Source organism: Falco biarmicus, chromosome 7, assembly GCF_023638135.1.
Source record: "Falco biarmicus isolate bFalBia1 chromosome 7, bFalBia1.pri, whole genome shotgun sequence".
Lineage (NCBI taxonomy): Eukaryota > Metazoa > Chordata > Aves > Falconiformes > Falconidae > Falco > Falco biarmicus.
The window spans coordinates 29,209,938-29,237,385 of record NC_079294.1 but is presented as its reverse complement, the minus strand read 5'-3'; the positions used below and the strand labels follow the sequence as shown (position 1 = coordinate 29,237,385).

At 39.3% G+C, this 27,448-nt stretch overlaps 1 protein-coding gene across 2 annotated transcripts in view; it reads right to left on the bottom strand.

The window, feature by feature from the left end:
* The window catches only part of SPATA7 (spermatogenesis associated 7), a 41,934-nt gene extending 22,264 nt beyond the window's left edge, over nt 1-19,670 (bottom strand). The window contains exons 1-4 of one of the 2 annotated variants that reach the window (XM_056346033.1): nt 19,567-19,670; nt 9,926-10,006; nt 9,174-9,266; nt 7,659-7,706 (exon numbers count right to left, since the gene is read on the bottom strand). In XM_056346033.1, the coding sequence (XP_056202008.1) occupies nt 7,659-7,706; nt 9,174-9,266; nt 9,926-10,006; nt 19,567-19,606 (262 nt within the window). In that variant the 5' untranslated portion in view covers nt 19,607-19,670. The remainder of the gene's footprint in view (nt 1-7,658; nt 7,707-9,173; nt 9,267-9,925; nt 10,007-19,566) is intronic. The other variant, XM_056346034.1, reaches the window with a different exon arrangement.
* Between the last annotated feature and the right edge of the window lie 7,778 nt (nt 19,671-27,448).

Sequence of the window (27,448 nt, the reverse complement as noted above, 5' to 3'; positions counted from 1 at the left end):
AAAAGGAAAAAGAAAACCACTTATTTTCTTTCATATCTTTAAAAAGGGAAAACTAAATGTTTAGGAATAAAAAAATACATTCCATAGATCCAAATAACATGAGTCCCTTTGAAAGCGTTATTGCAGACTTTGAGATCAATCATATCTCATTAACTGCTGTGCTCAAAACCACCACAAATATTTATGGTAAAGAGAAAATGTACTAGAATATAAACAAAGTGGGTATTTTTGCATATCAGATAAATTCAGAGTCTACAAAACTAAATTCCAAAACTTACTGCACCTACCCCATGAATCTCTTCTCTTAATTCTGTTGCCAATGACAGGAAGCATAAGAAAGACTATAAATTTTAGAAATCAAACTGTAGCATTTTTCATAAAAAGCTACCTATAAAACACTGATCAATCTTGTTAGATGTAACACTTTTGCCTAAACAAAAACCCTTTTTGCAAGGAGTACACCACACTTCCAAAGCAGAGATCACATTGTTATATTCCCCTATGAGAATACTCTCTACAGGCTCAATTCTGTTTTGTTGAAGCCTACCTAGGACTTTTAAGGACAGTACAATTTGGAAAGTCAGTGGTCGTCCTTTGCTCTGAATCTCCAATCTCTAAATTTATCATATGTCATATCACAGTACAATTAGCATTTAACCTTCAAGTTATCTAATTTTTGATGTAAATAATCCATGGCAGACAATCAAATATTAAGCTAGATTTAAATTGAGTTCAGCTTGCAGAACTATGTATCTCAACAGAATTGTCCAATACTGAGCATTTCTCCACTGTGCTTTTGTATCAGCTACTTTTGTAGGAACACACTTCTGGTTATTATTTCCCTTATGAATTCTCTTAGACAAACAATGTAAACATCAGCCTCATTTCTGCTGAGCTTGAAGTGCCTGCAGTGACATAATGGAAGTGTTCAGCATATCAGCTGGTGACATGACTTCTGCAAGCAAGCTCTTCCTTTGTAAGAATTTTTAGTATCAGCTTCCTAGCTCTACAGAAATTCCCAGTACACCATGATTTAAGAACCTGAGGTGAGATCTCATCAAATGCAAATTGAATTTTGCCATTAGGTATGGAGTTTGAGTTTCTCATAACTCTAAATTTTTTAACACAGAAATTTTAATTTTCATAAATCTAAGAGAAGGTTCTGCAGTCCTTCACATCCACTACCAACAGCACCGTTTCACCAAATACGGGAGGAATCACCATAAAAAAAGGTAACAAAGGACTTAAGGGCTTGATACTGCCTTGCTTCCATCCAATAGAAAGTAATGTCTGTATCAGAGTATGTACTGCAGAAACGTGACACCACTTGGCAAAGCTACTAATGATTAAGTTTGGCCATCGCCAAAGCATGGAAATAAAGCGTAACAGTGAGATGTGAATCCTTCAGGGGAATTTCAGGAGAGGCTAGAAGGACAGGATTATTCCAAATCAAATCCACTTCTGATCCTTGTAGGGGTTCCCCATCCTACAGACATGTCATAGATACTTCTGTCAGCTGTATGAAGAATACAGTAGCCTGTGCACAGCCTTCTACATGGAAATTGTGAACGGCTGCACCAATGCTGAAGAAAACTCCTGAGCCTGCTCAGGTAAACCTCCACTCATGTACCCTTGGGAGGTCCACCTGGCTTCTAGGTGGGCTTGGACAGTTGGTTTTGTCTCAGGGTACCACTGGGGCAGCCCCCAAGGACAATGTAGACATACTGTACTGAACTAATACTGACAGTAAGTGGAAAGCATACTTTTATTCCTGTTCTCTGGTATGCTATAGCTATTTTGTAATCCTCAGTAATAGTGGAAAACGGTACCAACCCAACAATTTCCCCAGTGGGCAGATGGTGAAGCTAGGTAAATTCAATCAAAAAACAGGGACATATTTTCAATAACAACAGTAATTTACTACTGAAACAACTACAAAAGCAAACTTTCTTTTCTCTATTTCTTGATCTTTACAGGCCAAGACTGCAGGCCCCTTTTGTTTACGTGCTTTATTTACCATATTCAGTACGGTTGTTGAATTCCATATTAGCACAACTGGATGAGATTTTTGGTCTGCTTAACTCATGTCAGACTAGATGAACTAATGTCTTTTTGCAACTACAAACTGTGAAAAATGTATTTCTGATGTACTGAAGACATACCTAAAATTAATTACCTCAAAAAAAAGAGAAAGAAAACCTTTCTGCAGAAAAACTTTGAAGTAAATAAGTACTGCAAAAAGTAAAATTACTACAGTTAAAAGTACAGACTCATGAAGATTTTTTTTTATACAGTGTGCCTTCCTGCTCTCTTGATAAATACACTAGAGATATTTCCAAAGACATACTTGGAACTCTGAAAACATACATATTAGAATTATCTGAGTGTTTGACTCTGAAGAACTTATTTTAGTTGCTTATAACGTTCATTTTCAGAAGTGCATCTGTAAAGACCGGACTCAACAGAAAAGTTAAGAATCAAAGATCGGGAGATTTTGTGAAAGCTTCTGGTAAAACAGCAGCAACAACAAAATATACAGGACAGCTTTTCATAGCATAAAGCATAGATGGATATAATGTAAAAATACGATCACATGAAAAACTAAAATTTAAATTCAGAATTATGTAAGAATATATATTTCCTGGTATTTCTACTTGAACCTAACCCCCAAAAAAGTAGAAAAACCACCTTACTGATCAGTCTGAATTGTCTCTCCCCATCTCTCACCTCCACCCAAGTATTCAAGTTCCATTCAGGCTAAAATAGATTTCTGCTGCGTAACTTCTCAGAATACTCTTTCTCCCCGTGTCCCCTTCTTCTTCCTCCCTGCCCTGCCTTGGTATCAGAGAGAGCTGCATTCCCAAGCACACTAATCACTGGGTTCAGGCTGTACTATCAATATGCCCTGTGGAAAAACCTCTAAACATATGGGTTAGTACTGTTAGAAACCAGGCATGTGTAGCAGCAGCTGTCTTACTTGGCATAGCTTTTGTCAAGTTTTCTGGCACAGGTTCCACAACCACGGACCTCTAATGGCCACTGGTATCAATCAACATGCTTGGACTAATTCTGAACATAGAAGTTTCACATTTCAAGAAGTTTCACATTTTAACAACTATTTTAAGTCAATAAGGCTGATCTAATACACAAGAACATGCTCACTGCTAGCCCAGTGGCATGGCACCTTGCCTACTTTGCTGCCAGCTAAGATACCAGGAAAAGAACAGTGGAACCTAAATCCCCTTTAAGGACAGAACACACTCAGTTGGCCAGGGAGAATGCCAACTACAGTATCATGTTTAATTCTTAAACACTAATGACTGATTCGTGGCAACAACCCCAAAGGGAAATACCTGCTATTTTAGCAGTTCATGAGGCACATTTTCAGGCGATGTTTTTTAACACTATCTGCAGGAATTCTGTTTTGTAACTCTATGCTATTAATAAATCTTTGCATTTCAAACTGAAAATTTACCACCCTTCCCAAATTTCTTTTGAAATAGACTGGGAACAGAAACCTTCTTTGTGCTGCAATGAGTAAGATGACAAGGAATACAAAAAGAAAAGAGTAATAATATGCTTTAGTTGAGACAATGAAAGGCACTGGGAGGGTAAAGCTGTAAACCCCTCGACCTCAGTGATGCTATGGAGATTCTGCCAATATTCAGTCATATTGATGTTGCAATTCTGCCTGGATAAATTATGTGTCCTATCTCCAGCAAGAAAAAAGAAATTGGTTTGAAAATATTCTAAAAATCCTTTCCCCTTACCTTCTTCCTCAGTACATTTTCAATACTCTTACTGCCTGAGCTACTGGCTGTCATCTCCACATAATCCACATAAAAGACAGAGGAAGAAAAACTATTCTATGGTCAACTGCTAGAGACACTACAAATGGTATCTGGCACTGAGCTGAACACCTGAACATGTAACAAACACTTAGTTGCCCTATTATTACAGTACAAAAATCTGTAGTTCTTGATGAACAATGCACAGAACAGTAGGAAAAAGCCCCAACCACGCTAATTTTAGGTATGAAATAAACCCAAATAATTTTCAATTTCATTCTAAACACCTAGAGTTTGTAAGAATAGTGCCAATACTGGGCAAAGGATGCCTCAGCAGTCTTAACCTTAAATACCTCGAAGGCAGAGACACTAATAATGAAGAATCTGAAAGTAGGTGTACCCCATGCAATTATCCCTTTGCTAACTCTGCACAAACTTCAGCCTGTGTGAGAGTTTCTTACGCGTTTATAAAGTGATCTCAGTCAGGTGACAAAACATGAAAAAAAAACAAGTCAGAAAAAAGTATCAATTACATGTACACATTGAGCATTGATATTAATCTTCAAAGATTTCTATTAAGAAAAGACAATCTTATATACCTGGTACAAACACATACATGAAAAATCTGGACCTATTGCAGTTGACACATTTTTGAAACTGGTCATCATGAAACAACAATTTCAACTATTGTTGAAATTGCACATATATGTGCAATATATGCACACTAAGGCATCTAAACCCCTTATATCCCACCACCCAAAATCTGCCTTTTAAAATTGGAACTATCAGGATAAATGCTTTCAAGCAAATTCAGTTCTAATCCTGACAGTGTTTGAATTGGACATCTGGAAAAAATCTTTGAGCTATACAGATACTGTGACACTGGAACAGGTTACTCAGGTTGCAGAATTTCCATCCCTGGAGGTTTCCAAGACTTGGCTGACTGATCTAGTGTTGGCAGAAGTCCTATCTTGAACAGGAAGCTCAAGGAGGACTAAATGACCTACGAAGGTCCCTTACAAATAACATTTCTGTGATTCGGTGAAAGCAGGTATATGACAGAAGTTGAGCTTCCAAATTATTAGAAGAAATGACAGTGCACACAGATTGAGCTGTTGAAGACAAATCACTAGACAGGAAATCCATGAACCAGTGTCTCTCACCTCTATCAGGTAGAAACAGCTTTTTCTGAAATGGTAAACAGAACGAGCAAACAAGCTATATAACTTTTAGCTGTGTGTCTGGAGCAAGTGCTGAACTCCAATGAAATCAGATGTTGAGACATTTCTCTTGCTCTTGCAGAAAAAAAAAGGGAATCTCCTACTGCAAGAAAAGTAAGTTTGCAGCATTTTATGCAGACCATTTAATATTAAAATGTAATGAGAACATTTTTCAGCATTGCAAAGTAAAAACTCTACATTGAGGAATACTGTAATAAAAAGATACTGTTTATATAAGTTTGTTGTATTTCTTTCTGTTCTATCTTTCACTTGGCACTCTCACTTTTGTTGGAGAACATGAAGCACTTCACAAAATAAAACCTGAAAACTGGGGCACAGACATAATACTGTCTGCAGAAGCCACTCTTTTGGGAAAAAATACATCATTATTTATTGCTTTGTTAACCAGATTTTTAAAAATGTAAAAAAATTAATTGTCACTTTACAATTGCACAATTCCTCTCAGTGCAGAACATCAAGCAAACAAACCGTACGTTAGAACTGAGCTAAATTAAGGATACAAAGCTCTAACCACAGTGGATACTTCTTGGTCTCCCAGAGCTAACATTTCTCCCAAATGAATCCTGTGCTGCTGACAGGGGTCCCAATCCTTGAGCTATGATGCTCAGCTTCACTTTACGAGCTAGTTCTATTTTGGGAATATAATAAATTTCATCTAAGTAATGATTAGCACTCCCAAGTCTTATGCTAGAATAACAGTAGGTAAATTGAAGATTTTTTTTACAATCAAAGGCTTTACTTCCCCCCCCCTCCTTGCTTTATGTTTTCTTCCTTTGTGAACAGGAAACATCTTCTAGGGCTGGATTAATTGTATACATATTTTAGTAAGACAAAACACAGAAGAAGCTTTTTCCAGCCCAGTTTGAAAATAGGTGAAAGAACAATTTAGAGAAGATTTAGTGTACCAATTTTATCAAACAGATGGTTAAAAAAAAAAAAAAAAGCAGCAACAAAGGTGAAACGTTTCCATCAGTCCCTGTATAGGAGATTAATATTCTGTTTCTGACCAGGACAAAATTACATAACCAGACACTGGTCTGAGTAAGGTGAACTGAAACAGAAACATACTGCACTAAGCTTTGCTATCTGAAATGTAAATTTCCTCACTACAGAGCACACCTGCTAGTGTCATGACAATTACCTGTTAAGGTTAAGGCACTGTCACTGTCTCCCAAAATGAACTCATTATTCAGGGAAACTCATTCTGGTGTGAAACACAAAAACTATCAGCTCAGAAGTATTTTATATGTAAAGATAGCAGACTAAGATAAATGGGCATTTGTTGGTACTGAGAAAGACCCAAGACCTGAAAAGCTATGGAAGAATATCTATTAATTAGGGAACCTACAATTCTAGAAGATGCAGAAAGAAAACCCACATGAGGTTTTCATTACACAAACACACAGCTGCAGATATTCTTCTTACACCAACACTGTATTTCATGCTTGTTTCAAAGCAAATCTTGGTAGAGCTGGAGCACAAGAAGGAAGACATTTTTCAGATGTCTCTGCAGAACAGGTGATCTGAAATTCCTGCTGCAGTCTGCTGACTCTAGATGACTCCCTGCAATACTGTTGCTACTTATGCTGCACCTTTTGAAAGCAGAAGGCAAGCCCATATATAGCATCTTTGATCCTGGTGCAGCTTCTTGCTTAATGCAGTGTTAACCATTATGCAGAAGTACTGAAAAAAATTCTAATGAAACTGAGTCTTTCTGCCAAAAAGATGACTGATTTCCTGCATCAGCTCTAGTTACTCGGGTAATTTTACAAGGCAGTATCACTCTGGCTTGACTGGATTTGAGACTAACAACAAAGTATTCTGTCCTCAGAAGATTTATCTTTCCATCCTAAAATAACACTTTAATTTCCTCCAGTACCTCAGCAGTCACAACTAAATACTGATTTGAAGGAAAAAAACCCTTTCTCTAACTGCATTAAAGACAGAGAGATAACAGAAATATACCTTTGTTATTTTAACCAACACTTACTATTTACCTCCTTTGATTAATACACTTAATTTGGTATACCATAAATCAGTGATTTGAAAGTATTGCTCTTCAGCTAACACTACGAAGTAAGGCTACAATACTGATATCTTTCAACACTGTTAAGAAGTGAGACAACTCGCAGAAAAAGTAACCGTGGTTTAATCCAGGCTGTGGGGCTGTACACTTGTAACTGGCTCTGTTTTCTGCAAAACAGAACAGGTAGTTTCAGTCCTGGTCCACAGGTGCCCACATTCCCAAAATTAACTTGACCTTGCACTAGTAATCTCTCTTCTTGAAAGTTCAAGCTTACATCATATCACAAGAAAGGAAAAAATGCTGCAATTCTCCCTATGCGGTGCTCCATTGACTGTGTGGATGAAAAGAATCCTAAGCAAAATTAACTGTGATCCTAAGCAAAAATAATCACTGACAGACTAGGTCCATCTCACTCACATTACATTCACTGCAGATTCTTACAAATAGCTGGAGCAGGATGCGAAAAGCTGAAGAAACAAGTAGATACATGAACTGCTTTATTAAAGGCTCTAGTCTATTGTTACTCCTCCATTCCTCCAGCTCTTTTGTTTTAAGTTAGTTTTACAGAAGCTTTTGCAGAATTAAGGTATCACAGATACTTACGTTTGATGCTGTTCAACCTACTTTTGGGCACTGAACAGTCTACAGCTGCTGAAAATAAGAAAAAAACAAATGTGAGTGATTCAAGATTTACTTAGGTTTTGTGATGGCTAGAAAGAAGTAGCAATAAAACCACACAGAACAAAGACTACTTGAATTTGAACACAGCGATTCTTCTCCATTTTAAAATATGCTAGTTACTATGTATTTGAAGTATTAAGTTGATACTAATACAGGCAGAGAATTTGTGAGATAAAGATGTCAAAGTAAAATATATTTGAAGGAAGAATCATCACAAATAAAGATTCCTTACAAAAGTTGTCTATACATTTTGTGCTGATAGCATTGAACTGCACACCTGAGGATACTAAGTATGTTACATGGTAGAAAGAGAACAGTGTATTTGTGACCATGGCTTCTGGCAGAATCCAAAGTCCCCATGTACCTCCCTTTAAAGCAGACATGAAAAAAAGGAGGGATGATGAAGAGAAGCAGCAGAGCCACCTCCAACCCTATTTCTGAACATAACTAGAAAAAGAGTATACATTGTTTTGGGAGGCATTTAGATAACATTCATTTCATAACTCTCTTAAAACTTTCACGCATTTAATTTAAATACTCAGGACATCTTATCAAGCCATAGCATTCATATGTTTAGGACTGAGATCCCCATGACAAGTTTATGCCATGAAGAATGAAAATAGGCTGTGAACTGTACAACATTAACGACTATGTACAGACTTTTCTTAGCTCTGTGCACGATACTAAGTTTTTAAACACAGTATTTCATACTCCTTACATGACCTAAAAAAAAAAAAAACTTTGGCCGTAATAGAGTTTGATTTCAATAGCAGCACTGACAACAACGTATCGTCAGTTTAGTGGAGTAACCACACATAGCTAAATCTGAATTTTTTTTCATCAAGATCTCAGCATAATTAAGAAAGATACAAACAGGTACAAGTTCAATAGGCTCCAGATTTCATATTTGTCTTCTGACAAACACAAGTACCTTCTAACATTGGAATATGTGCAAAAAAATCACACATTTTTAATGCTCAATACAGATTAGTAACATGATTTTCTCATTTACAAACATACAGGGCAATTTTCAAAGTCCTTAAAGCTCACTAATACAACTGATTACAACATGAACAAAAGACAATGAACATTTTTGAAATAAATTAAAAGACATACTGTCTAAGTTTTACTGGAAATGTTCTGCCTTTGTTCCTAAAATAAATTCTGTATGTTTGCTCTTGTGATCATCTCCATGATTAGCAGAATGAATCTAATACAGGACAAAGTATCCTAAAATTAAGTGTTACCAAAGATACTACCTTAAGGAAAATGTGTTCATCCAAAACTTGCAATCCTTGTTGACGTCAGTTTGAGTAAGGAACAGGAAGAAAATTACACTTCCTACAATCCAATTAATTCCCTCTTGATATAATCCTATTCTCAGAGAATGAGCTAAACCTGGGGGTAGAGAGTTCATTCATATATGCACATTTTTACCTTTGGCTGAAAGGATTCTGCTATAATGAAAAACCATGTGATCTCTGATCAGGTATTGGTTAGTTAGGCTTCGAGAGGAGTCAATGCAGAAAGCTGTAAGATTAAAATATATCTGAACATTACAAAGGCAGGCACAAGAATACTAAAATTTTAAACAGTTATTAGCTGCAATTCGAAGTCACAAACTTTAAATTACTGTGTGCTTCGTTGCTCAACAGCAGTCATTTTTCTTTACCTGTTACTATCACATGAAATCATCCTGTCTCCTCCCCTGCCACTGAGCCATTAACTCAACCAATAACTACGGAAGTGGCTGAAGTTTGACTCCGAAAACATCAGCACCGACACTTCCCATTTCTCCATTCTATGATCTTTTGAAAGAAATGTCTGAGGTGGCAGTGCAACACAGAAATATATACTAACCCACATAAACTACTGACTTTAAAGGAATATGTTTAACCCCAAGGGTTCCTTAAAGCAGTAACCTTATATATATTTCAGCTAATATAGATGTGACATCTTTCTTTATTTGTTTATATTGTGAACTGTTTGTAGTTAGCAGTACAGTCAAGGCAAAACTTACTCCTCAAAAGTATTTTCAGTAATGCATACTAAATGTAAGTACTATTAAACTTCACCAATTAAGCTCAATGCAAAGGTTTTAATTATAAAAACATTTGAATCATAAAATTAATGAATTCACATAAAAGGAACCATATCAACTTTCTAATGAAAGCATACATGTTACTTACTATTACTCTTGGTACTTAAGTGTCCTTTAAACGGACTTGCTGGACCACATCTGGGAATGACAACAGCTGGATATTCATTCGCTTTAACAAAATGTCAAATAAAACACAAATGTTAAAAAAAAGAAAATGTGTATTTTAACATACAAGATAAAGAACCGAATCTTTCTCCAAAGAGCTCATGAAAGGCTGTCATGGACTTTTGTCACAAAGGAAAAAAATATTTAAACATTGTATATTATGACTGAAAGACAGCAGTGTAGTTAAGTAACTTAATCTAAACACCAAGATACAATAGTAGTGCTTTCACTGGTTCAGGGAGTTAAACAGCAGAACAGACCATTAGATCACTTCAGTCTGAACTTTACATCAGTCATCAAACTGCACAGACACATAAGCCACGGTTTTGTACCTATGTTAACCTCCAATTTGTTTTAAAGTTCTATTGATAGAATATTATCATTATGTCAAATGACTAATGTGAAAAACAAAGTTCTGCATCTCCTCAAAAATAATGCTGTACTGTCAGGCTCACAATTATACCCTGTTGTGCAGATTTCAAAATGTGTACCTGAATTAATTGAGAATCTACAACACTTTTAGAACAAATTTTAACAGGAGATACGCTACTACTGATAATACTACTGTATACAAAACATTCCTTTAAGGCATCCAAGATATGTAACATGTAAAGCAAAACAAGATTTCTTGAACTGACTACATATACCACACTTACTTAATATTGATTCTAAAAGCATACAGCCAGTTCCTACAAATTTATTATTACTATCATGGTCCATACGGTCTTCCCATTCCCATCCTACTTCTCATCTGTCAGTGCAAGAGTCTGCAACTGCCACGTAAGCATCTCCTAGCAATTGGAGGCACTACAGCTCCGGGGCAGTAACTGTGCTCTACACTTAACTGGTCACCTCCAGCTTTCCGCCCTTCACTGGATAAAGACACATATGGGACCTACCAGAGATGAGTGGGAATCTCTTCTCAGTGGCCTCCAGCTGGGCTGACAAAGGCAGACATAATTACAAACTGACTGGGGGGTGCAAGAAGCAATGCTGGAAGCCATGCCACACATATTAAAAGCCCCTTAATCCCACCTCTCGTAACGTACCTCCTGCATGCCCAGCACCTGGCTTTCCAGGGCTTTTTTTCCCATTTCCTACTATTCTATAATGACTGTTAGAGCACTATTGCAATTATGTATGTAACTAGTGTATTCTATAACTTTAAGTGCAACAGCATGTTGCACAAGATGGTTAAACACGGTGTCCGACTATTAATTAGTAGAGATTGCAGCAAACCAAATCATTCCTTTAACAGTGTTTTAATATCAAAGGCCTTATAAAAAGACATATTGTACTAAATTTCAGGTGACTAGGAACAGTTTGGGAAGCAACAAGAAGTATCTTAAGAAAATAAATAAAATGAAAATCATTAGCATATGTTGAAATTTGCAAGTATTGTCTTGGGAACCTGTTGTGAAATGACACTAAATCTGCATCCATAAACTCAATCCCTGCTCTTATGAAGCACAAAAAATACCAGGGCAATTTTGAATTAGTACCAGGATTTCACCCTTAGAAAAAACAGCCTTTATACACTATGGGCTTCTGTGGCTTCACAGTGTTAGAGGTGGTGTCTGCAATAATAGTGCTCCCACTACTTTTTGCTGTGAAGCTGCCAGACCAGCATTAGGGAAGTTACAAGAAGGGGGAGAAAGCTACTGCAGATTTTTTTTAACCCTGTCCTGCAATTGGTTTATCTTTATGCTGTTTTCTTTAAAGCCAAAGGACAACATTCCTGTTCATCTGCATCAATTTCAAATGGCTCATTTTAAAATTCCCCTCATGCTATAATTCTTCCTAATAACTATTTGTGATTTAAACGTACATAGCAACAATGTTAAATTATTTTTATAATATTAAAATTCCACACACAGCCAGAATTTATTAGATCTAGAGTGACTGTCTCCATAATGACAGCAAACTTTTGTCAATAACTGCTTTATTTCTTGCTTACATATTATATTTCTCTACCATACACTATTACGTATCAGTGGTATTCGCAGTCTAGCTGGATACCCACCCTGAAACCCCTGACTTCCTGAAGTTACAAAGTTCACATGTTTAAAGAATGCAAGTCTTGGAAAGACTTAAATGTTAGGTTATAACATTGCAGTTGATAAAAGTTTGTCCTAATGATAAAAACCGCCACATGTGCCAGAAATCTAGATTGCAGCAGACACCTAAGAATCAGAAGTGTTTTATTCACAGTTGCTCGAAATAGCCTAAATATTTAGGTATTTTCTTATTTCAGAGCTAGGTTACAATTCCCAAAGGAGACACACGTGATACTACTAGATAAACGTTTACACCACCACCTCTAACTCATGTTTATGTGACAGAATCATAGAAAGGTATGCATGAACATCTTTAAAAAAGCAGACATTGTTAAAACTACAGTGGATTCTCTTCAGGGAAGCTAAATGACTTTGTCCTGAGTTAAAGATGCTCAGAAATCCGTTGCTTTTACTGCCTTCAGCTGGACATGTGTCTGTTCAGCACTACAGGAAAACCAGAGGATTTTGAAATGTTCACTTGCTTTGCATCACCAGCAGATGGCGCCGGGATAAACTCTATCCAAAAACCCCACTGGCTACTGTTTTGTCCTTTACAACCAGTCTGCATCAGGCCGGGGAAGTGGTGCTGGCGGTGTGTCAGCTTACCCCCCCGCGTCCATCCAACATCATTATTTCATAGGCAAGAAAAACCATCAGAAAGGGTCAGGAGGGAGAAATTAAAACATTTCAGCCTCCTCTATTTCAATTATGGACACACAGACAGCACAGAAATCACTCTCAATCGACGCAGAACCCCCCCATTCGCTGAAATCTCAAAGGCACTGGAAAAGCAGCACCATTTGTCAAGCAGTCACCGACTGTGCAGATGCTCATGTCCCTTGCACAACGTTCCCAAAGCTCAGTGCCTCCTGCACGCTCTTAACTTCTGTGCCACTGAGGAAAGGTTTCAAGACCCAAATCCAACCAGGTGGATTTGCAACTCTGTTGTTGCTAATTGCAGGATAACACCACTAAGTGCTTTCACACCTGTCTCTGAACTCCCCTAGGAAACACCTAGGCCTTTACAATATTGACCCATTTTCAGGGAAGCGGAGGACGTTGAATAAAAGCGTTCCTGACTGCTCAGGTTTTAGAATACCCTTGAAATGCCAGGGTTGCAGCCCCCCTAGTACCTGGACCTGCTCAAGACTTTCATGCCATTAACAAATGACATCTTCTTGCTGTTTAGAACATTTCCTTGCCGGGCAAAAGTTTATGCTGAACAGCCTTTTTTTTTTTTTTTTTTTTTTTAATATCTAGTTGGATCCTGGGGGCTGTATCCTGGCAAACCATACATTTTTCTTACAGCTTCAAGTAACAAACAGAACAGTCTTCAACTTAAAAATATTTCCATGAACAGCAGAACTTGTGATGAAGGCTTCCTGAGGTCCTCCTGTGGCATCCTACTGTGCTTACTCCTACACTCTCTGACTCTCATGCTAAACAATGTGAATGAGATATTTTTGTAACCTGTTCATCAATGAGAGCATTTGAGGCTCTCTCTCTGTGAACCACCCATTTTCACAAAACAAGTAGCAAATTTATCACAGAAAAAGGGTCAAAGACACTAATTTGGCTGAAATAATGCTTAGCACTATTGAAAACAGAAGAGGCAAAGAACACTAACAAGTAAACTTTTGTTTTCTTAGGATCCCAGGCTGTTTTACATAGACATTTTATCAAATGTATCATTTCTACACTGAAGTCAATTTATAATACCCTCCCTATATCTTCAGTCTGAAAGTCAAAAACACTTTTTATTGTGTCAAATATTTACAATTAAGACCTGCATTGCTAATGTCAGAGGAGAAACTGGAGGATTTGGTATGAGGAAGATACCTGATGCATTTTACTTTCTACAAAACAACTGAAGTGAGGCAGAAATTGTTAATGTTCAAACATTTCACAATTAGAATTTCAGGTTGTCTACTGACCTGAACAGGTATTTGTTTAGACTCAGACTGTGTTTTCAAAGTTATGTGCACAATAGTAGAAACTAAAATTAAATTGAAGGCTTAGATATGTAAAGAAAATTTTAAAGGAGAAGATGGGTTTTTCAGCAAATTACATAGTAACCAAATATAAACCAACAAAAGGATGATAATTACAAAGCACAGTAATTAGAGCACCTGGATAGCTATGGGAGTGAAGGAAGCTGTTTTGGTTTAGGACTGAGCAGAGTGAAAGTGGCATGCATTTTGGCTACTTTGCCTCTTTCTTTCAAAACCCTGCACGTGAGTGAGAATTTTTTCAGTGAAAAATTTTCTACTGATTTTGATGGTTCTCAAATAATTATTTGAGAATAGGAGCACGTATCTGAACCAGACTTAGCAGAACCAATCCCAGTACTTGCAGCTCTGGCAATAGTTAGGTTTCCCAACTAAAACGCACACTTTCTACTTACAATAAAAAACTCCAAATATTAAAACCTGGTTACGAAAATCCACAGTAGATTTAAACATCATTTATTTAAATAAGAAACTATTTTTTCTATTTTTAACTATTTCTCTTTTTTATTAGCGTGATGATATACTTAACAAATGAGAAAAACAGGATGCTCTATTAGTTAATACTACTAATGAGCCCTGATATCCTACTGTCATGGCTCACATCTTCCTACCATACCTCCTAAACTCCTTCCAAACTCCCCAGTTGGCTGCCTTTTCCTTACCTACAGTCATTCCCTCCCCTCACTCTAAAACCCCCTGCTTGCTCAGATGCGGCTGATGAGTTGCTATAGGTGTTACAATTGGTCATCTAAGCTTCTCTGGTCGTTTATCTTTGACTGACTAGTTCTTATCCTCCAGTTGCGTATCTGGGAATGAATACAGAACTGAATGACTTTCTCTAAAAAACGTATTTGTTGGGTTTTCTCCTACCCAGCCCCTGACATTTGTTCCCCTAAGACTCCTGCTTCTTACTCACAAATGGGTGAAGCTGGCTAATAGATGCAGAACTGGAAAGAGGGAAACACCAGCAGAGTGGTGAGCCACCCACAGACTCCTTCTTTAGGAGAACAGGTTAAAACATGGCACGTCTCCACTGCTTTTCTGCCACACCTATGCAACCATGAGGGACCTTCAAAATGGCTTTAGATTTAGCTGGTTTCAGAATGCAGACAGCATTCCATATTATTTGAAAGTTACGGTGGGGAAAAACTGAGCCCTGCATAATCACACCCGTAATTTTTCCCTGTTCATGCAAGCGAAACAGAAACCTCTTGGACTCATTTCTGGTTTCAGTGATAACAAAACTATCAATTCTGAGAGTATAAAATCTTAGATGTGAAGCTGGCTTTAACAGAATCACATTTAAGATTTGTTAAGAAGTGTCAGAATCTACCAGAGGAAAAAAGATAGTTATTATTTGCTAAATTTTCTGAAGGATGGATGAATAAAGCCCCAAGAAGCTATAATACCCCAATTTTGAAATAAAGTCCCAAATGTTCCATCTGAATTTTGCATGGGATCATTTGTGTCAAAGGCAAAGTAAGATGAAAATGATACAAAGTATCACTCCCTGACATATGCACCATACATAATGTTCTAAGCCATTAATTAGATGGGTGCTATTTATACACTTACTATGCTGGATTACACAAAAGCTCTTCTTTACTCCTACTCCTAATGCCTAAGAGGTCTCTCAGTCCTTTACAACTAATAATTTAATAGTATTATGCATAAATTAAAACAATGCAACCAAAATTATATTTCAGTTTCAAGAGTCAAACCCTCCTCTGATAAATTTAAGAAATCTAATTAAATAGTAGCCTTGAAATATGCTGATTGAATCATATTTGATGAAGTAATTCTTGAAAATTCTTGAAAAATACGTCATAATTTTCCTAGCTACAGGTTTCACATGACCTGTAAGGGAAGTTTTAGATGCAGGTTACTACTCCATTCATACTCCAAAAGCAGAAACAAATGGCCATGTGTGACAGCAGATACGAATTGCTGGCAGAAGCAACAGAACAAAGTGGGTCCCATGATCATTTCCTTGGGCAGCACCTCTACAGTTAGCAGTGGCACTGGCAGATTCCAGTTTTCTAGAAGGACACGTGAGGGATGGCGTTCCTAAAGTGACCATATGCTACTTTCAAGTGATGTGTACAGCTATCAATATTCATATCACAGTTTAGAAACTTCTGTCTTAAAAGGTTAGTGCCCTGATTTCAGTGGGTAGCTGTGCCTGTGCAAGCCAGCACAAGGTAATCAGAAGCGTATGCTACCACGTGCTGTAACAACTCTCCTGTGGGAATGGTGCTCTGGTTCAAGGCTGCTAGAACACCAGCGCAAGAGCACGTCCTACATGACAAATGTATATGCTGACTTCTACTACTACGTGAGACTCAACGTTACGTCATCCCATGAACATGCATTTTGAAGGTGTGTCACTATCTAGTGTCAAACTGACCAACAGATAAAATACACGTACATGTCTAAATGTATAGATACGCTATATTTAGGTTCTTCTATACATAACAAAAAAACCCTCTTTTGTATTATCTGTGCCTACAAGGAAGGCGCCTCTCATTAGTGTTATTAACTTCCACCCTCTCATATTTCTAATTGAAAATGCACTTGCAAAACTCTAATGCACAGCTGGCTTCACCCCGAATGGAGAGCAGAGAAACCTTGATCCACTGTGCTTCAGAGAAAGTTGTGGGGTATAATCTGGAGCAAAATAACTAAGGGGTTAATGACTGGAATCCTGTTTAGTTTAGCACATATTTTACTTGAAGCACGGAAGACATCTTCAACAAAATGGGACTAATCAAGTACTTAAGTCCTATTACAAATTTAAATTATTTGCTGAACAAAGATGGCCTTAAGTCACACTAAGCGCCTAAACTCAACCATTGTGATTTGCTGAGCCAAGGTTTTAATATCGTAAAAAGTTAAAGATGTTATTTTCTCCCCACTTTCAGTTAACATGTACCACTATGTTTCAAACATAACTTCTAAACACCCTTCTTTTTTGAAGATACAAATAGATTCTTTTTCAACTTCCCTGCTGTTCAAAGGCAACTTCAGCTTCTGAAAAATAATTTGGTATCACCAACCAACGCTTGAGTTTAAAAAAAATTGTTCAAGTGGCAAATGAAGCCATACAAAGAAAAAAAAGGAATTTGGAAGTCACAGATGTGTGTTAACACCCTTCCAGCTCCAGTCAGATTAGCGCAAAGATTTCCCGCAATGCAGAAAAAATCTAAGTAACATGGTGTTGTCCGTAAATATGCAAAGTATTTTAATTTTGTTTTAGAATATTTGAAGCCTGTGCAAACTGCCTAAACCTAACAGCAGCCTCCATGCAGCAATAATGACAACTCCCTCACTGTTGTAGGATAAAAGTGACACAAATGTGTCATTGATTAACAATAAGCATACCATTTCGCTGCTGTTCAGGTATGCGCCAATCACTGGCTGTGGGAATTACACATCCCAATGCAGAAGACTAGACTTAAACAACACAGGTGGTTTAGAATTGCAGTATTCAGATTATTTGAGGTCATACCATAAATTTGCAGCTATATTAACCAACTTCTGAAATTACTACAGTAAATGACTTGGAGGTTTATACCTGGAATTTAAGGAAAAACTTAAAGGATTAATTCTTCAATATTTTTATGGGGAAAAAATCTCAGCCTTATTTGAACTTTGAAAAGACCTACAGGTAAATCCTATATAGTCTAATACATCAACAAAAACCCCACCAAACTTCTTTTTGCTCAGCATTATAACTAGAGACAACAGAAACTCTGATACAACACAAACATAAAATTTTGGTTCTTTCTTTACAAGGCCAAGACCAAACAAGAAACTCTGCACAGAGTACACCAGGGCATGAGATATGGTATCCCTCCCCTTCTGTATCAGGCTCTGGATAGACAGTGCATGGATACAACTGTCTTACAGACAAACCACAAACATGATGCGTTCTGCCTCTCGTGAACTGTTTGCAAGCAATCCAATGGCTGTTCTGCCGAGCTTGCACACGGATTTCTAGGTTAGTTCACTGTAAGGAATTAGTTACCACTGCCTGTGCTAATCCCTGCTGTCGTAAGGATTCTTCCTGTATGTCTGCGAAATGAGACATTGGGCTTCCCATTCACCTATTACTGACTCTGTAATAACCTCCCACACAGACAAGCAATAGCTTCCTGCATAAACAGGCACACATTCATTCTTTCCTACTTTTGAACTTTTTATTTTTTTTTTAAACAGGAGTCATTCCTGCAAAGCTTGCTGCAACCTGAAGGCAATTTAGATCTTGCATCCTATTTATTCTCATTTTATGGTCAACAGATCATCAGCCTGCTTTCTGATTGTCTACAAAAATATTCTGGGAATCAAAAATAAGAACAGTCAGAAAAAGGATAAATTTGTAATAAAATTGCCTTCACGCTACATAAAACAGCATAAAACCAGGATGCACAAGACACTAGGTTTTGCTCTGATTTTCATATAGCCATGTATTATTAGAATTCATGTCCAGACTCTACTTTGATGTCAGGTATCCTCTGGAGTGACACCTGCCACTCTCCAAAGGCTGGAACTGACACCAAGATGCGACATGAAAGCACAGAATTACCTCAAAGGATCTGACCTGTGCAGCAATCCACAATCGTGGCATCGCAGCACTGAACAGTTCCTACCACTGCTTTACATTACGCATGTCATTAGTTCAGATCTAAAAATATTTTTGGAATTTTCCAAGAGCCAGAGCTGGGCAGTGCAAACATGCATGTTTATGCCTGTTTTTGCCATGAGTAACAAATGCCCCTAAGATCACCCACAGGATCAGAGCACAAGAGCAGCCCAGAGCCGGTCAGGAATCACTTTATAAGACCTTCAAAGCTTTTGAGTCTTTTATTTTTCAATTACACTTGTATCAAAACCCCACCACACCGAAAATCTTGGCTCTACAGCCAAACGCCATGGCAGCGACGTCCTGCACCCCGGGCAGCCCCCGCACCGCAGCGCCGGGGAGGGCGAACGCCGCCGCCGCCCCGCGCAGGGACGCGGGCCCCGGCCGGGAGGCGGCCGGCACCGGCAGCCGGAGCCCCCGCAGCAGCACCGAACACCGCTGCCGCACGCAGGCGGGCGGGTGGTGACGGTGTCCGCTGGGCAACGTAAGGCCACGTTTCCAGGGGAGTTACAGCCTCCGAGGGTCTGACGCGTAACCCTTCCCAGCCCCGGCTGCCAAGCCTCGCCCAGTGCCGGCGGAGCAAACCCCGAGCCCCCTCAGCGCCGGCTGCGTGACCGCGGCGGGGCAGCCCCGCAGCGCGCTCCGTGCCCGACACCCGCCCTCCACCCCGCGCAGCGCCGCCGTGCCCGCCGCCACACGCCGGCGCGGGAGAGGGAGCCGCCGCCCGCCCCCAGCCCCGGGGCCCGGCCGGGACGGGGAGAGCCGGGCGGCAGCGCACCCCACCGAGGGGCAGCCCCCGCCCCACCGGTCCTGTGCCCCCCGCTCGGCCGCGGAGCCGCCACCGAGCCCCCCGCACCTTGGCTCCGCCTGCTGCCGCTCTCCATCCTCAGCCCCATGCTCCCGCCGGGCCCGGAGGGGCGGCGCAGGACGGCGCTACGCGCGGCAGCAACGGCGGCTCGGCCCCCGCTGCGGGCGGGCGGGGCGGGGCGGGGCGCGGTGCCTGGCTCGGCCGGCTCCGGCGTTGCCGGGGCTACGGGAGCGCCTCCGCGCCGTGCGGCCTCCGCGCCGTGCGGCCTCCGCGCCGTGCGGCCTCCGCGCCGTGCGGCCTCCGCGCCGTGCGGCCTCCGCGCCGTGCGGCCTCCGCGCCGTGCGGCCTCCGCGCCGTGCGGCCTCCGCGCCGTGCGGCCTCCGCGCCGTGCGGCCTCCGCGCCGTGCGGCCTCCGCGCCTGGCCCCGGCGAAGCCACGGGGTGCGTCGGAGCCCCCTCGCCCCTCGGACTCGGTCCCAGGGCGGCTCTTCGAGGGGCGCGCCGCGGCCTGGCGGCAGCTCTGCCCCGCCAACGCGAAGTGCCCCTTGTTCTTGTAACCTGACAGGAAGCCGAACAATAATGGCTGCCAGGGGGTGGCTTGAGGCAAATTACTCCTGTTTCAGACGAGCGAATGGCAGATTGAGGGCCTGGAGCATTCCCCGTGCGTTGCACTGAAGAAATTCAAAATAAACAGCACCTTAGAAATGAACTGCAAAAGGAAACTTTGGAAAAGCAGCGTTTGATCGCACCAGTGGTGAATGCATTCGTGCTGATGTGTTGGATTTCAACTGTTTGAAGAAGCAACAGGCTTGTATTTTACTTTTTGTCAGGCAGGCTGCTGTCTCCCTTAACGTGCAGTCTCATGGGATTTTTGCCAGAAATCACTCTGTGTGCACATTCTGTGTGACACTTGTTCTCCCCAACAGGCCAGGGGTGCTGTGGTCCCAGCCACAGCCTCATGTGAAAAGGCCATGGCCACGTGTCATCCCAGCCGGGGGAACATTACCCTTCACCACCTAGAAATTGCTAATTACAGGGTAAATACAGTTTTTTAATGTGATTTCTACCCTTCCTTACGTGCTAGGAAAAATAGTTTGAATATAGCTCAAAATCGTAGCAACATCAAGGAGATGGTATTTCAAAACAATTTCGCTTATTTCTGCCTCATCCAAAGCTCCCAGTAAGTCACACAAACATTCATGCCAGATGAAACCTGTAGTTTATCTACCCCAGTATTTCGTGCAGACTCTGCAAAAAGCCTCAGAAATATTTTAAGCAGTCGACTATTGAACATTAGCTGAAATGTCCTGCTAACTCCTAGCCGTTGGTGCTCAGCCTGTGATTTCCCTTAAAATTTTAGATATTCCCATTAGCTATATGAAGTACTCTTTGGATATGGCCTTAATTCTTATGCTTTGCATTATAGCAATCGTTTTGGCATTCTGTTTTCTGTAAAATAATCTATAAATGTAGTCTGTGTTAAATTCGTCTGGGAGAGGTCAGGAGAGGGAATATATGCCTTGGAAACCCGTTGATCCTCCATCCTTTGCTGGTCCTCTGTCTTTCTCGATACTTTTTTTATAAAGTGTCTATTCTCATGGCATTTCAGCTACTGTCAACTGTGATGCCACAAACACCTTACCTTTTTGTTAAAACAATTTAATAGCATTTTGTCATCTTCTCTTAGGTGTCTTGGATGTGAGGGCAATGTCATGAAGAGTATCTGTTCTCACTCCTCCATGCAAAACCTACAAATCCAGAAAGCCCAGCCCAAGAGTTTTTTTGGTTTTCATTCCTCTGCAGCAGATTATTGATGGCGTTGTGAAATCAGAGATCTAGGGAAAGGGCTTCAGGAAATTAGTTACCCTAGTTATTGTGTTTCAGGGTCTCTGGTTTAGTCTTTGATGTGATCTAAATAGTTAAATCTGTAGATTGTAGAAGTAGAGACAGTCTTAAAACAGTTTCCATTTCAGATACCTGAAGATACTAGAACGTAAGTGCATGAGATTCTCACCTCTATGTGGTATTCTAACCATCAGGTGTAATACTCACTATTGGCTGCAGAGATCATGCCACAGAAAACACTTTTCTCTGGTTTCTTTTTTTTTTTCATTTTTAAATGAGCTCATAAAATATTTCTTTGTTTCAGTATCTGAATTCTGAATTTCAGGTTTCTGAATTCTCAGTGTGCAGTACCCAACGTGCAGTAAGAAGGCTGTTCTGTCCAACCCAAATGATGGGTTTCTCATAGTGTCCTCCTATTGTTCCTATACTTTTTTCCCACCATGTAGTTAATTAAAACACCCAAATGTAAGTGAGCATTTTTAGAAATATATCACAACTATTCTCCTGGTTTCTAGGCAACACTGAGGGCATGCAGCAATTTCCACTCGTTCTCTCTGTCAATCAGCAGCCACAGCCTCCTAGAGATGTCCTAATTCTGAAATTTTTCACCTCCAATGGCAACACATACCAAAGCTTTATGTGTTTCTAACTGGTCTGACCTATAGTCCTTTGGCCTTTGGCTCCCTTTGATCTGTGAAAGTATATATATTCTCAGTGTAATTAAAAAGTAACCCAGATCTATGGCTATGTGCTAACACATTAAGTTCTGTAACACGTACTAAATAAAAATAAGCCTTAACAAAAATTGAATGAGTCCTGGACTTTGATCCATCAAAACAGAAATAAAGAACACAGATTACTGCAGAGAGCCTACCACAGTGGGTGAAGAAATAGCATGATAAAACCTGTAAGATTTTTCTTTTCCCAATTTGAAAAAGACCAAACAGCATCTAACGTTGTTGGGTGTCTTTTTTCAGCAGGGCATTTTCCTCTTTTCCTTGGAATGCATTACGGCAGAACATGGTTTTAAAATGTACCTACACAGGGTGGGAATGAAAGCAGCAGGAATATGAGTGTCACATTTGCAAGTGTAGATGCGTATCTGTCCCTGCCCTGACATGGACTTACAGAACTATCACCTTCTTGCCTACTACCTCTGTTCTGTGTATCATCCAATGTAGGCACCTAACTGCTATGAAAATGTACAGTTAATACTGATGGCAACAAAAATTTCAGCCCAGGGTAGTGTTTATTTTTGTGGAAGAAAAAAATCATTAGGGAAAAATATTTCAAAAAAAGGAAGTACTCCATATGATGCCCATTTTCTTTTGCACGCTTAGCCCACAGACAGGACAATTTTCCTCTGAAAAAGTACTGTGTGTCTGGCAGGACTTCAAACAGTTACCTGCTCACTTGGGACAGAGGTCTGTTCATAATGTCAGAACTCTGCATATGTGAGATTTGGCTTTCTTGGAAAAAAGTTTGTATGTACACTGGAAAATTCAAATTGTGTTTCTTTGGAGAGTCTTTGCTTATTTCAAGCCATTGATTTTCTTTGAAGCTTGCTTTTCCTTACAGCTGTCTATCAAAGTAAGCCTACATATGCAGGCAGAAAACAGAGTTATAGGATCATAGAATTGTTTGGGTAGGAAAAGACTTTTAAGATCATCAAGTCCAACCGTTAACATACCACTGCCAAGTCCACCACTAGACCTGCACACCATATTCACAAAGTATTCTAGAAAAGCCCTCACACTTTATGATGGAAATAAATCTTCTGGGTTTACTTGAGGTTTTATTTGGCATCAGTGCCCTTTCTCAGTGGGGGTTTGTCACCTGCCTGTGGCTTTTGTGGTGTCAGCATTCCAAGCCCCTTGCTGCTGCTCACAGCAAGTTGCCGCTGACTTGCAGCAGTCTCCAGCTGGCACATTCAGACCATTAACCTAGCGATCCGTTCCTACACCATTATCTGGAAAGAAAATCATTTCCCTGAAAGATCAGAGGAGACAGTGCTTTCTACATGTATTTAAACAGGCTGTCTCTCCACGGTTTTTTGCTACCCACTTAGGAAATTCTTGTGTTGAACAACTGGAGTAGCTCTCATGCAGATGGTGTGAGGTGAAAAAAAGAAGACTTAGTAACTACTGAAATAGTTTTTTTGAAAATAAAAAAAACCCAAACATATTTGTACAGGAGGAATGGTAGGTTCTTTTCTGCCTCCTGTTTGCTGCATGTTCTTTGGTCATACAGTTCTTGGCATTACTAAAATCATGTACAGTCTTGAAATATCATTGCAACTTTATAATGATAGAAAGTTATGTGTTCTGGCAGGACTGGAGACTCTCCCTTTTTTCATGGCAATGCATGTAGTTGTTTTGTTATTGTGTGTATGATGGCAGCAATACTCAAAGCCTTTTGTAAAAAGTTAGGGCTCCAGCAGGAAAGATGATGCAGAAACAATTCAGAGGAGATGGTCCATGTCTTAAAAACTGCAGTTTTTAAGACCTTGTAATTTAGAATGCAATGAGGGAGCTAGCTTAAAGGAAGAGGGAATGTGGTAAGGAGGATGAGGGAAACGGTAGACATATGTAGTGAACACAGCGTTAAACTGTCATACTCTATTTATCAGCTTAGAAGAAAAAGTCTCCCCTGCAGTATGAATAACAACTACTAAAACCCTTTCAGGAAGCTGCTGTGCAGGTGTACTCTGTACAACTATTCTTTCTCTTCAGATCTATACAGAGTCTTACAATGCATGTATCCCTGTGACACAAGAGTATTTTTAAATGTGGCAAGGAAGAAACCTCTCTAAATTGTGTAAGATGTTATTCTCAGCTGTAATGTAAAACCTAGTAGCTGGGGTGACTCAAGTTCTGCTTATATTTATTCTTACACTGTGTCATTTTCTGTTTATCTATTGTTCCTATGAAAGTTTGTAGACAGGAAGCTTGTACATGAAAAACTGTCCTTTATTACAGCTGCTGCAGGCTGTTGTTTTCTCATTACTTGAACTATTAGGTATTAAAGAATGCAGACTGCAGTAACTGATGGAATAACTGGAATTTTAAAGGGAAAAATCTATATAAATGTCATAACTCTGTTATCTAGGCGTAAGAAATGCTTTATTTTCTGATAGGTTTACCTATTGTGCCACACAGAAATGCTTACTCATAGTAATTAATGAGATACAGGATGAAACCATGTTTTTAATATTTCAGTTAATATCAGGAAATTAGGACTCAGATTAGACATACATAAATGATACAACTCCATTAAATCCAGTGAAGCTATTCCTGCTTAGGCTGAGATGGATTGTCAATGTCTACCCAGCCTGTGGCAGCAGACACAAGAATGTCAGTGTGGCACTTTGTGTGGCCCGTCTACCTTCTATGCAGCTACCGCAGCATGCTCAGGCTTGCCTGGCAGTGTATTAATCCATGCACATACCTGAAAAAAATGGAACCCTACGTGCTGAAGAGGGTTTGTTCAGCTTTGTTGAGATCAAGAAGAGGAATTCTTGAGGGCAGCTTTAGAATTGCCTACAAAAGACAGTACAGATATACTGTGATTTTCCACAGCACTTTGATAATTTTTCAGTATCTTCATGAATGTGAAATACGGTTTTGCTAGAAAAGGACTTAAATTCCCAACTGGAACAGTTTAGGGGGTTTATTTCCATTTAAGAAGGAACTGTAATGACATTGCCTGTGTGTTTAAGCATACTGAAAGATGAAAAAAACAGACTGAAAAAATCTCTAGCATACTGTGTTTCATGAGTAATAGCAATTTTGGTCATGTTAACCACTTGCAGCTATGTGTGAAGGAAAGTAATGGGCATGAAAATGGCAGGAATCAAAATGGACTGTGTGAAGTTTAACTGTTGCAATTAAATCCTCTAGGAGTATTTCTCTTTGGAATCATTTCATTAATACTAAAAAAAAATATCTTAGGAAGAATTGCCATAAGTACTTTCTGTTATATTGTCTAGGACTTTCCTTCAGCTAAAAGTTATATTCCAAGGGAAACGTCTGCTACTTACTAAATTTGTGTGTTTTTACTGACTTCATAAGATTTCAGGAATATCCATGTTCAGATTTAGACAGAACCTGAATTTTGCTGGTTTAAAATTTGGCATAAAACCTTTTTTTTCCCTTCCCGTTAGCACATTACATGCATCAGAAAAGAAAGGGACTTCAGTTTGGTGGATGTTTCACAAGCACAACAGTCAGGATGCTCAGGGTCTGTTTATAGCTTTGTCAGTGACTTGTGTGACCTTGCATACACTGATTCAGGTGCCTGAGTAGGCTGCAGTCTAAATCACCTTAATGTGATTCATAGCTGGTAGTAAAAATGGAGACACTTAGAGTTAGTGCACTTGTCTGCATTTTCGGGATAAGTCTTTTTGCACTGTGCTTATCATCAATAGAAACAGAAATTACATCAATCGTTTGAATAATAAATATCTAAACTGCAGATATGGATGAAGCCTAAAAGGAATAATATTTATCCCTAATCTAATGTCACAGAAGCCAGTTGGGCCAGTGATATTAAACATAAATATAGGTAATGGACTATAGCAATTTTGCACAAGACTAGAAAGCATTGAATTTACTCTGAATACACAAATCGGTTATATGGCATAGAAATAAAGGATAACAGGACTAGCATAGGGAGAAGTCCTATGTGTTATAGCGGTTTCTTTAATGACAGACAACATTATCATATAAATCTTTTCCACAAGCTGTTGAATCTCTGTCTTAAAAGTTGTATGCAGTCATTCTTGCAGCCCTCTTCAAAAGTTTGTTCAAAAATTCAATTCCTTATATGGCTAGAAACCTTTAAATTAATGATCAGTACATACTCAGTGAATGTTGTACTACAATTAGTTTCATGCTTTTCTATTCACTTTTCAGAAGTTAGGATTCCCATTACCCCAGTTCATGTTTTCCTTCATATGTTCTAATAAATTCTTTGCTAGAAATGTTTACCTGATTCATATGAATTTTATTTTCCAAGACTTCCCAAGTTCAATTAATATTCCTATGTCTCTTTCCTCCTGTGTCATCTACTGTTCATAATAATATTTACTCTTGGTCCTCCAGTGCACGCCTTTGCACTTGGTGCTACTAATACTAATTGTGTTCTAATCTGTACCACAAAAAATTGCAGTACTAATAAATACTTTCCAAACTATAATCTGTTCCTTCTCAGTATTGGCAATACCTTCCAATTTCTGTCATTCCCACATCCCCTACATTATAAATATGCACAGTTAGCTATTTTACAAAATGTACTGTGAAAGTATAAAAAGTCTTCCAGGATCATCACCAGTAACCTTTCTCCAATCCTCATAGATTATCTATCAAGAAAAATAGTTTTGGCTCCTTTTAGCTAAGTGCATCTCAAGAACCTCTCAGGTTCTATGTGGTTAATTAAAACCTAATAGGTTTTATTGCATTTACTAATTAATTCCACATGTCCTGAGTTTCTGCTTTCTTTAAAATATATCCTTGAAGAGTGCTGAGGTCAAACTAGCAGGCCTGTCACTACCTGCCACCTCCTTTCTAGATGACAGATAACATATTCACAACTTTCTAGTTATTTGGTATAACCTTGAGCTTGGTAGCTTGGTTATGGCTAGTCATGTTCCTCTCCCCCATACAATTCTCTTTTCCTTTTTTCAGTTTTCTCAGAACTATGGAAGGATTTCTGGAGAAACTTCATTGTGTTGCAGAACTTCATAAGCTCTCTCTCTCTGATAAGGACCAGTGTCCTCACCTTCATCCGTGAAAGGCTAAAATATCCGACAACCATAAGGAAACACTCTATTCAGTAAGTACCCAGTAAACTATACATTAATACCACAAGTTAGAAAATCTAGCAGGTTCTTTCCACCTCAGCAGAAGTTATGGAGAAGGAATTTCTATTCCCTTTACTGGAGGTGTAGTAATTTGATTCTACTGGTGTTTGTTAATCAATCTCCAGTTCTAGGGATTGAGGAGATAGCCATTTAAGACACAAGTTACTTGATTGATTAAAGCTTAATACAAGTTTTAAATAGCCTCAGTTGTTCTTGGCCTTAACAA